At 48.5% G+C, this 12,456-nt stretch overlaps 1 protein-coding gene across 1 annotated transcript in view; it reads left to right on the plus strand.

Moving 5' to 3' along the window:
* Positions 1 to 12,456, plus strand: part of LOC147091149 (E3 ubiquitin-protein ligase RNF167-like) — a 108,376-nt gene that overhangs the window by 29,594 nt on the left and 66,326 nt on the right. Inside the window, 3 exon segments of the mRNA XM_085977618.1 lie at positions 1,710 to 1,796; positions 4,751 to 4,873; positions 5,718 to 5,805. Coding sequence (XP_085833744.1) covers positions 1,710 to 1,796; positions 4,751 to 4,873; positions 5,718 to 5,805 — 298 coding nt within the window.

Consider the following 12,456-nt stretch of genomic DNA (forward strand, 5'->3'; position numbering starts at 1 on the left):
GACTCCTTTCCATGGATCTAACGTTCCTAGGTGGGTGCCTAGAATTACATACAGTACTCCAGCAGAATGTTACCAGGGCTCCAAGAGTTAGGTTATGAGGAGAGATTACATAAACTAGGCTTGTTTTCCCTGGAATATAGAAGGTTAAGGGATGATTTGAGATTTTTAGGATTTTGAAAGCCATTGATAATGGATAGACATTTTTTTCTGCTGATGGAGTCTAGGACAAGGGGACATGACCTTAAAAATCCAAGCCAGCCCATTCAGGAGAGAAGTTCAGAAACACTTCTTCACACAAAGGGTGGTAGAAATATGGAAAACTCGCTCTCAAAAAGCAGTAGATGCTAACTCAATTAAGAATTTTAAATCTGAGATCGATAGATTTTTTTTTTGCGAGCTAAGTATATTAAGGGACAGGGAGCCAAGGCGAGTAGATGGAGTTAGGATACAGATCAGCCATGATCTCATTGAATGGCAGAACAGGCTCGAGGGGCTGAATGGCCTCCTGTTCCTTTGTCCTATGTGGTCTAACCAATGTCTTGTACAAAATTAGGGTTAGGCGGTTAAGAAGGCAAATGGTATGTTGGCCTTTGTAGCGAGAGGATTCGAGTACAGGAACAAGGATGTCTTGCTGCAGTTGTACAGGGCCTTGGTGAGACCACACCTTGAGTATTGTGTGCAGTTTTGGTCGCCTTATCTGAGGAAGGATGTTCTTGCCATGGAGGGAGTGCAGCGAAGATTCACCAGACTGATACCTGGGATGGCAGGAATGACGTATGAGGAGAGATTGGGTCGATTGGGCTTGTACTCACTGGAGTTTAGAAGAATGAGAGGGGATCTAATTGAAACCTATAAAATTCTAACAGGACTAGACAGACTAAATGCAGGAAGGATGTTCCCGATGGCCGGGAGTCCAGAACCAGGGGTCACAGTCTAAGGATAAGGGGTAAGCCATTTAGGACTGAGATGAGGAATTTCTTCACCCAGAGAGTGGTGAACCTGTGGAATTCTCTACCACAGAAGGCAGTTGAGGCCAAATCATTAAATATATTCAAGAAGGAGTTGGATATATTTCTTACGGCTAAAGGGATCAAGGGATATGGGGAGAAGGCAGGGACAGGGTACTGAATTTGGATGATCAGCCATGATCTCATTAAATGGCAGAACAGGCTCGAGGGGCCGAATGGCCGACTCCTGCTCCTATCTTCTATGTTTAACATCCCTTTCCTACTTTTGTATTCTATGTCTCCATATATAACTTGGAATCCCGATGGCTTTTGCTGCCCTGCTCTTTTTTTAAAGATCTATATTTCTGCACCTAGATATCTCTGCTCCTCCACTCTGCTAAAGGTCATACTATTTGGGGTATACTTAATACTCTTACTTTTTTTTAAATATTCTTTCTTCAATTTGTAGTACTTCACATTTCTCTCTTGTAATGCATCTCGCACATATTAGCCCACTCTGTGCCCCTCTGTATCCGCCTGCCTCGTATTCCCATGTAAAACCCCTTCCGGTCCAAAGTTTGTCGGCAATCTTCAGCCATTGTTGTCAGTTTGTCATGTACAGTACCCTCTCTTTCTGAAGTTGCTTCTGACAGATGCTTGATGCCGACACTGCATCAGTGCGCTCCTTTGCCCGGCGCTAACAGAAGAAAAAGATAGCAAAATATTAAAGGTCAGGAATAATGGCTCTTTTTCCCTTCACAGTACACAAACAGCACCCCCAACACCACCATGGTCTTTGACGACCTGCCATCAATGTTTGGCTACCACCTGCTGAAGGATGGGCTACAGGTAGGTTTACTGCTATCACTAAAGAAAGGAAATCAAAAGAAAGACTTGCGTTTCTACAGCGCTTTCCGTGACCTCGGAGTCCCAAAGTGCTTTACAGCTGGGGGGGGGGACACAGAGGGCACAGTGGGAAATGAGAGCGAGAACATGATCCTGGTCTAAATGTTGGGGAGGAGTGGGGGGGGGGGGGGGGGGGAAGAAATGAGAGCGAGAACGTGATCCAGGTCTAAAGGTTGGGGAGGAGTTGGGGGGGGGGGAGAATGAGAGCGAGAACGTGATCCTGGTCTAAAGGTTGGGGGGGGGGGAGGAATGAGAGCGAGAACGTGATCCTGGTCTAAAGGTTGGGGGGGGGTGGAAATGAGAGCGAGAACGTGATCCTGGTCTAAAGGTTGGGGAGGAGTGGGGGGGGAAATGAGAGCGAGAACGTGATCCAGGTCTAAAGGGTGGGGGGGGGGGGGTAGGAATGAGAGCGAGAACGTGATCCTGGTCTAAAGGGTGGGGGGGGGGGGGGAGGAATGAGAGCGAGAACGTGATCCTGGTCTAAAGGGTGGGGGGGGGGAGGAATGAGAGCGAGAACGTGATCCAGGTCTAAAGGTTGAGAGGGGGGAGGAATGAGAGCGAGAACGTGATCCTGGTCTAAAGGGTGGGGGGGTGGAGGAATGAGAGCGAGAACGTGATCCTGGTCTAAAGGGTGGGGGGGTGGGGGGGGGAAATGAGAGCGAGAACGTGATCCAGGTCTAAAGGGTGGGGGGGTGGGGGGGGGAATGAGAGCGAGAACGTGATCCAGGTCTAAAGGGTGGGGGGGTGGAGGAATGAGAGCGAGAACGTGATCCAGGTCTAAAGGTTGGGTGGGGGGGGGGAAATGAGAGCGAGAACGTGATCCAGGTCTAAAGGGTGGGGGGGGGGGGGAAATGAGAGCGAGAACGTGATCCAGGTCTAAAGGGTGGGGGGGTGGGGGGGGGGAATGAGAGCGAGAACGTGATCCAGGTCTAAAGGGTGGGGGGGGGGGGGAAATGAGAGCGAGAACGTGATCCAGGTCTAAAGGGTGGGGGGGGGGAGGAATGAGAGCGAGAACGTGATCCAGGTCTAAAGGGTGGGGGGGGGGGGGGAATGAGAGCGAGAACGTGATCCAGGTCTAAAGGGTGGGGGGGGGGGGAGGAATGAGAGCGAGAACGTGATCCAGGTCTAAAGGGTGGGTGGGGGGGGGGGGGGAATGAGAGCGAGAACGTGATCCAGGTCTAAAGGGTGCGGGGGGGGGGGGGGGAAATGAGACCGAGAACGTGATCCAGGTCTAAAGGGTGGGGGGGGGGGGGGAAATGAGACCGAGAACGTGATCCTGGTCTAAAGGTTGGGGAGGGGAGGAATGAGAGCGAGAACGTGATCCAGGTCTAAAGGGTGGGGGGGTGGAAATGAGAGCGAGAACGTGATCCAGGTCTAAAGGTTGGGGGGGGGGGGTGGCGGTGGAATGAGAGCGAGAACGTGATCCAGGTCTAAAGGTGGGGGAGGAGTTGGCGGGGGGGGTGGGAAATGAGAGCGAGAATGTGATCCAGGTCTAAAGGTGGGGGAGGAGTTGGCGGGGGGGGGTGGTGGGGAATGAGAGCGAGAACGTGATCCAGGTCTAAAGGTGGGGGAGGAGCTGGGGGGGGGGGGGGGGGGAATGAGAGCGAGAACGTGATCCAGGTCTAAAGGTGGGGGAGGAGTGGGAGTTGGGGGGGGGGGTGGTGGCGGGGAGGGAATGAGAGCGAGAACGTGATCCAGATGTTAAGACGAATCACATTCTTCCAACCCCACCCCCTTTACACCACACAATGTTCTCCCTCTCCTCCCCCTAGATCTGGTTGATGTATCGGAAAGCCCGGCGCACCATAGTCATAACGGCACAGAAGGAGGCCATTCGGCCCATCAAGTCCGTGCCGGCTCTCTGTGGAACAATCCAGCCAGTACCATTCCCCCGCTCTAGCCCCACAGCCCTGCAAGTTTATTTCCCTCAAGTGCCTATCCAGTCTCCCCTTGAAAACATTGAGTGTCTCCGCTTCCACCACTTCCGTCGGCAGCGAGTTCCAGGTCCTCACCACTCGCTGCGTAAAAATGTTTTTCCTCACGTCCCCCCCTGTATCTCTTGCCCAAAACCCTAAATCTGTGTCCCCTAGTCCTTGTCAACTAGTGGGAACAGCCTTTCCCCGACTAGCCTATCCAAACCCATCATAATCATGTCCACCTCTATCAAATCACCCCTCAACCTCCTTTGCTCTAATGAAAACAAATCCAGCTTCTCCAACCTGTCCTTGTAGCTAAGATCCCTCATCTCCGGAACCATTCTGGTAAATCTCCTCTGCACCCTCTCGAGGGCCTTCACATCCTTCCTAAAGTGTGGTGACCAGAACTGGACGCAGTACTCCAGTTGTGGCCTAACCAGCGCTTTATAAAAGTTCAGCGTGTGCGTCAAGTGACCTCATTGAACTGGACAATATCCGGAAGTCACAACACTTACTATTCACTTCATACCCAATAAACCTGTTAGCAATTGGCAGGGGTATGGTAGCGCAATGGTTATGTTACTGGACCAGGATTAATGAGCTGGAAACATGAGCTCAAATCTAGACCCACATTGATTCTTAACTGACTCTGAACGTGACTTTGAAATGGCCGAGCAAGTTGTACCAAACTAAGAATAACAGCGCTGTGGGAGCACCTTCACCACACAGACTGCAGCGATTCAAGAAGGTGGCTCACCACCACCTTCTCGAGGGCAATTAGGGATGGGCAATAAATGACCAAATAAGAAAAGTAAGTTTTCCTCCCCTGTGTATTGAGTGTAAATTAGGCATTTACCCTGATTTGGGAAGGCAAGTCCACACTAAATCTCGTAACTGCATGTGGCCAGGTTTCAAGAATGGCTTTTAGATTAGGAAATAAATGGATTTCCAACTGGAAGTATCAAATATTTTTCTTTGTAGGGTTACCTGGTATTTGCTAAGCCTGAAAATGCCTGTGAGCCCATCGCACCGCCTCCTTCAAACACCAGCAGCCTGGACTTTATCGTCGTGATTCGCCGATACGGATGTCATTTTGACGTCAAGGTACGTAGTGCATGGCGCTTGAGTGACACCGCTACCTGGGCAACTCTCCATACTGAACAGCGAAATATCTGAAATACTTGGGATTATACTGCACCGGTGTGTCACCGCTACATGGCAGGGAGCTGCACAGGGGGCACGATGCTTAGGATTTGATGTGATGAGCAAATGATGGGAAGAGGAAGTACATGGGGAATTTCACGTACCTGTTTACACATCACGGAGATAAGACCGCCAGACGCGAAGGGAATCTTCACCCCCCCACCCCCCCCCCCCCGGAGAGTCATTTTGTTATCTCTTTTTGTGAACTTTGTGCTCCAGGTGAAGGATGTTAGTGCTGGGAATGAATTCCTGCAGCAGCCACCAGTTGCCAGGTTGGGGCAGATTTGTGCTGTGGACTCTGCACCCACCAGAATCGCCAACTTTTTCACCAACTATTTAGCCAGTTACCTTTTGAAAGCTACTGAATCTGTTTCCACCGCCCTATGGGGCAGTGCATTCCAAATCCCAACCACTAGTTAGGTAAGAAGCTTTACCTCCTTCCCCCAATCTCTCAACCCTCCCCCAACACCTTTCTCACCATCCCCCCCCACACCCCCCCCCCCCCCCCCCCCAAAACGCCGTTTAGGCCCCCCCCCCACGCCATTCTCAGGCCCCCACCTCCCTTCCCTCAGTACCGTACTGGGTGGAGCAGGAAGCCGAGGTACAGGGAAGCTCCGTGTCATGTTCCTGATTTACAATCATAAGAAAAGCAAATGCTTGCATAGAAACTTTAAACGCGCTTGCACTGGTCTGATCACTTGAGCACTGGCGGGCATGAGAAATGCAGTGCGTATTTCTGTTGCAGGTGCTGCAGGCACAGCTGGCTGGGTACAAGGCTGCAATAGTGCACAATGTCGACTCGGACCAGCTCCTCAGCATGCGCTGGAGCAGTGGTAGGTTTCAACTCTTCATAGCTCTGAAAGAAATCTTCATTTAAGATAAATAGAAAACTTAATATAATTACATAAAACCAGTTCAATCTCTCCGGTCTGTGCTGAGTTGAGTGAGTTGATTTCAGCCTGGTTTACCATGACACTAAACCAGCGCAGACTGTGTGCTGTGTCTAAAGTACAGAAAAGTGAATCGCCGAGAATTTGCAAGAACTACAAAAGGGGAGACTCTTGTAACAAAACCGGAGGCCGGTTTTCCATCTCGGGATCTCCGAGTCTCTGGCAAAAGTGAAGCGTGATCAAATTCTCCTGATTTAAAGATGGCAGAGAAAGTCAATGTTGCCAAAGTGTTTTTTCTGGAAATTAATAGCTCAGTTATTCTGATCCTGCGTGCAGCTGTTTCATCTGTAATAGTGTCAGTAAGGGATTGGAACAGCTTTCATCTTGGACACCTGTCCTCTGTCAGGCACTCCCAGGGCAGGTACAGCACGGGTTTGATACAGAGTAAAGCTCCCTCTACACTGTCCCATCAAACACTCCCAGGGCAGGTACAGCACGGGTTAGATACAGAGTAAAGCTCCCTCTACACTGTCCCATCAAACACTCCCAGGGCAGGTACAGCACGGGTTTGATACAGAGTAAAGCTCCCTCTACACTGTCCCATCAAACACTCCCAGGGCAGGTACAGCACGGGTTTGATACAGAGTAAAGCTCCCTCTACACTGTCCCATCAAACACTCCCAGGGCAGGTACAGCACGGGTTTGATACAGAGTAAAGCTCCCTCTACACTGTCCCATCAAACACTCCCAGGGCAGGTACAGCACGGGTTAGATACAGAGTAAAGCTCCCTCTACACTGTCCCATCAAACACTCCCAGGGCAGGTACAGCACGGGTTAGATACAGAGTAAAGCTCCCTCTACACTGTCCCATCAAACACTGCCAGGACAGGTACAGCACGGGGTTAGATACAGAGTAAAGCTCCCTCTACACTGTCCCATCAAACACTCCCAGGGCAGGTACAGCACGGGTTAGATACAGAGTAAAGCTCCCTCTACACTGTCCCATCAAACACTCCCAGGGCAGGTACAGCACGGGGTTAGATACAGAGTAAAGCTCCCTCTACACTGTCCCATCAAACACTCCCAGGGCAGGTACAGCACGGGTTAGATACAGAGTAAAGCTCCCTCTACACTGTCCCAACGCATAGTCATTGTGGAGATGAACTCCCGTCTTCACACTGAGGACATTCTCCATCATGTTGTGTGGCACTACCACCATGCTAAATGAGATAGATTCAGAACAGATCTGGCAACTCAAAACTGGGCATCCATGAGGCGCTGTGGGCCATCAGCAGCAGCAGAATTGTATTCCACCACAATCTGTAACCTCATGGCCTGGCATACCCCTCACTCTACCATTACCATCAAGCCAGGGACGAACCCTGGTTCAATACGGAGTGTAGAAGAGCATGCCAGGAACAGCACCAGGTGTACCTAAAGGTGAGGTGCCAACCTGGGGAAGCTGCAACACAGGACTACATACATACTAAAAAGCATGCTATAGACAGGGCTAAGCGATCCCACAATCAATGGATCAGATCAAAGCTCTGCGGTTGTGAATGGTGGTGGACAATTAAACAACTAACAGGAGGAGGAGGCTCCATGAATATCCCCATCTTCAATGATGGTGGAGCCTAGCACGTGAGTGTAAAAGACAAGGCTGAAGCGTTTGCAACCATCTTCAGCCAGAAGTGCTGAGTGGATGATCCATATCGGCCTCCTCCTGAGGTCCCCACCATCACAGAAGCCAGTCTTCAGCCAATTCGATTTACTTCACGTTATATCAAGAAACGGCTGAGCGCACTGGATGCAGCAAAGGCTCTGGACCCAACAACATCCCGGCTATCGTGCTGAAGACTTGTGCTCCAGAACTAGCCGCTAGCCAAGCTGTTCCAGTACAGCTACCACACTGGAATCTATCCGACAATGTGGAAAACTGCCCAGGTATGTCCTGTCCACAAAAAGCAGGACAAATCCATCCTGGCCAATTACCGCCCCATCAGTCTACTCTCAATCATCGGCAAAGTGATGAAAGGTGTCATCGACAGTGCTATCAAGCGGCACTTACTCACCAATAACCTGCTCACAGATGCCCAGTTTGGCTTCCGCCAAGACTACTCAGCTCCTGACCTCATTACAGCCTTGGTCCAAACATGGACAAAGGAGCTGAATTCCAGAGGTGAGGTGAGAGTGACTGCCCTGGACATCAAGGCAGCATTTGACCGGGTGTGGCATCAAGGAGCGTTATTAAAACTGAAGTCAATGGGAATCAGGGGGAAAACGCTCCACTGGCTGGAGCCATACCTGTAGTGTCCGTGTGTAGATAAAGACACTGAAGACAGGAGTTGGTTCATAGGTATTTACTAAGCAAGTCTGGGGGGGTTTCTAAAGGATATACACAATACACAGGCTTATATAGCCCAAGTGGCAATTACCGGCATTACGCACACCTGGGGCTCTTAAAGGCACATACACCATAATTGCTCTTAAAGGCACATACACCACAATTCCTCCCCTTCTAGCTAACTAGTACATCATATTTTAAGTAATTATTAATTACATGTTATATGCAAAATAATATACATTGCTGTATTAATTAATTATAAGTTAGTCTCTCAGGAGGCTTCCTGACTCGGTCCGGATAACGCCTCGGGGGTGTAGTAGTTTCTGGTGGTGTAGTAGGTTCTTCTGGCAAGGCTGGTTCGGCTTGAAGGCCAGTGTCGGGTTCATCGGGCTCCAGTATCACCGGATCGGAGGTAGATATGGGTATCTCTACTTCATCGTTAGATGTATAGAGTGGTGGTGTAGGTTGTCCCTTTTCGGATGACTTGATGATTTGGTCAGCATGGCGCCTTATTATGCTGTCTCCGATGTCCACGGTATACATCAGTGGTCCTAATCGTGTGCAGATAGTTCCAGGCTGCCATTTCTCAGTACGGTAGTCCCGGGCCAAAACCGGTTGGCCTATCTGGAAGGCCCTAGTTGGCCTTTCATTCATGCCCTGAAACTGCCGGTTCTCCACGTCCCTTCGGATGTTGGGCTTGACCAAATCCAGCCGGCATCTTAGGTTTCTATTGTAGAACATCATGGCGGGAGTTTGGTTAGTAACCATATGCGTTGCATTCCTATATGCAAATAAGAAGTTATCCACCTTGTGCTGAAGTTTTATGTCTTCATTACCCATGGCCTTGATGGCCTTCTTGAAGGTCTGGACAAACCTTTCAGCCAATCCATTGGTGGCGGGATGGTATGGGGCGGACGTGTAGTGCTTTACCCCATTGTTCTTTAAGAACTTTCTGAATTCTTCGGACATAAATCGCGGTCCATTATCAGAACATATCTGCTCCGGCAGCCCATTCCTGGCAAATATGGTCCTTAATACTGTGATGGTTTTTTCCGTGGTGGTGGAGGACATCTTTATTACCTCCGGCCACTTGGAGTGTGCATCAACTGCGATTAAGAACATTGAGTCCATAAATGGACCAGCAAAGTCGATGTGCACCCTTTGCCAGGGAGATGAGGGCCACTCCCATGGATGTAGAGGGGCCTGTGGCGGAGCATTTTGGACCTTCTGGCATCCTAGGCAGCTCTTGGTCATGTCTTCGATGTCTCCATCGATACCTGGCCACCATACAAACGCCCTAGCTAGGTTCTTCATTTTCACTCCACCCAGATGCCCCTCGTGAAGCTCCTTTAGCACTTTATCCTGGAGTTTGGGTGGAATCACCACTCTGGATCCACACATCAAGGTTCCTCGGCACACTGACAGCTGTTCTCTTCTTTGCGAGAATGCTGGCAACAGTGGTTCGCCATGTGCTGGCCATCCCTTCACTGTTAAATCGTAGACCCGAGAGAGAGTAGGGTCATTTCTTGTCTCCCTTTCAATGGCAGAATTTGTCACCGGTAGACATTCCACTATGGTAGAGTGGAATATCTCTACTGGGTCTACTGTAGGTGCCTCTTCTATCGTTGGCAACGGTAGGCGCGATAAACCATCAGCATTCCCATGCTGTTTTGACCCTTTGTATTCAATGTTGTATTGGTGTGCCCCTAGAAAAAGGGACCACCTCTGTAGTCTTTGTGCCGTCATAATGGGGACACCTTTCTTAGGGTTGAATATGGAGATGAGGGGTTGATGGTCAGTCAGCAAGGTAAATTTTTGTCCGTGTAGGTAATGGTTGAATTTCTTCACTCCCCATACCAGGCTGAGTGCTTCCCTGTCTATCTGGGAATAGTTACGCTCAGCTGAGTTCAATGAGCGTGACGCAAAAGCTATCGGCTGTTCCGAGCCATCAGGGAATCTATGGGACAATACCGCTCCTATGCCGTAAGGGGATGCATCGCACGCCAGTCTGATTGGTAGTGATGGGTTGTAATGAACCAAAATTTTCTCGGATGTGATTAAGTCTTTACATTTATGGAAGGCACGTTTACAGTCTTCGTTACATTTCCAAATCACTCCTGTCTGTAGAAGATCATTAAGAGGGTGTGGAATAGTTGATAAGTTCGGTAAAAATTTATGATAGTAATTTATTAATCCCAGGAATGACCTTAATTGTGAAACATTTTCAGGTGCTGGGGCTTTTATAACTGCTTCAATTTTTTCAGGTGACTTATGCAACCCTTCCTTATTAATTATGTGGCCACAATATGATATCTGATTTTGGAAAAATTCGCACTTGGGGCGATTTGCTCGTAGGCCCCGTTCTTTCAGCCTAGTGAGCACCTGCTCCAAATTGACAAGGTGCTCGTTGTCGTTTTCTCCTGTTATAAGGATGTCGTCTAGGTAGCACTGAGTCCCCGGAATCCCTTGCAGGACTTGCTCCATAGCTCTTTGCCAGATAGCTGGAGCTGATGCTATTCCAAAAACCAGTCGATTGTACTGGTACAGGCCTTTGTGTGTGTTTATTGTGAGATACTTTTTAGAGGTCTCCTCAACCTCCATCTGTAGATATGCCTGTGCCAAGTCAATTTTTGTGAAACGTTTCCCTCCGGATAGTGAGGCGAAAATATCTTCTATCCTCGGAAGAGGATACTGTACCGTGTGAAGGACCAGGTTTACAGTCACCTTAAAGTCCCCACAGATGCGAATTTTTTTCTGTTCCTCAGAGTTATTTTTCAATTTTTTTCATGACTGGAACGATGGGTGTTGCCCATTCGCTCCAATCTATTTTGGATAATACGCCTGCCTTTTCCAAATTCTTCAGCTCTGCCTCGACTGCCGGACGTATTGCGTATGGCACCGGTCTTGCCTTAAAAAATTTTGGAATTGCTGTATCTTCCACTTTTATTGAGGCGGTGATGCCTTTCAAGGTTCCTAGTTTCTCTTGAAACACTTCTTTGGCGTTGGCCAAGATGTCTTTTAATCGTTCAGGTATGATGTCATCATTGTTTTTTTCCTTACTGGTCACCGTCAGTGCCTGAATGGAGTGCCAGTCTAAACGTATCTTCCTTATCCATTCACGTCCCAACAACGGTGGACCACCATCTTGTAGAATGTATAAATACAACTTTTGTATTTCTTTGCCGTTGTATACCACAGGCACCCTTATTTTTCCTTTGGGGTAGACTTTCTGCCCCGTATATGTTTTTAAGATAATGGATGTGTCTTTTAGAGGTATATGCGAAAATAGCCTCTCGTAATCTCGTCGATTTATTACGGTTAGAGCTGATCCTGTATCTAGCTCCATTTTAACTGGGGACCCTGCTATTGTGAGGGTAACCCAAATGGTTTGGTAATCCTCTTTGGCAAGTACATTATGTAATTTGAGACAGCTTAGTCTCTTGTTTCCGGAGTCGCTATCGCTATTCTGGTCTTCGGAGCTACTGTCCGCCATCATTTGTACCTTCCTGTACTTTTCTTTTATTGGTTTTTTGTTTTCTGTCAGTGGATTTATTTTGTCCAGATTGGCATACCCGTGCAATGTGTCCAATCTTACCACATTGCCTGCATGCTTTGCCCTTGAACCAGCAGTCCCTCTGGTTATGGGTGGATCTGCCGCAGCGATAACATCTTCCGAACTCCTGTGTCATTTTATGGGTGCCGAAGTCCTGTGTCTCTTGTTGTATCTCTGCAGCTCCTTTTGCTGCTGCTTTGTATGATACAGCCATACTGAAAGCTTTGTCCAATGTTAAATCTTTTTCAGAAAGCAGTCTTTTTTGTGTTCCTTCACTTAAGAGACCGCAAACAAATTTGTCTCGAAGATAATCCGATAGTCCTGCTCCGAATTGGCAGTACTTTGATAGCTTTCTTAATTCGGTTAGGTAATCAGCGTTACTTTCATTCTTGTGTTGATTTCTCTTGAAGAACTTGAATCGTTCCGCTATCAGCAGCGGTGTTGGGTTTAAATGCTGCTGCAGGGTATCAACAATTTCTTTAAAAGTCTTGTCCTTTGGTTTGGCTGGAGTGATTAAATTTCGTAACAGCCCGTATGTCTTCGCGCCCATTAAGTTCAGAAGTACTGAAGCTTTTTTTTCATCTGTTATTCCATTTGCAGTGCAATAAACCTCTACTCTTTACACGTATGTGGTCCAATCTTCTATTTCGCCATCAAAAGCCTCAATATTACCAGATTTAGGCATTTCAGAAAAGA

Source organism: Somniosus microcephalus, unplaced genomic scaffold (genome assembly GCF_052327205.1).
Source record: "Somniosus microcephalus isolate GS21.2 unplaced genomic scaffold, FLI_Smic_1.0 unresolved_chr4, whole genome shotgun sequence".
Classification (NCBI taxonomy): Eukaryota; Metazoa; Chordata; class Chondrichthyes; order Squaliformes; family Somniosidae; genus Somniosus; species Somniosus microcephalus.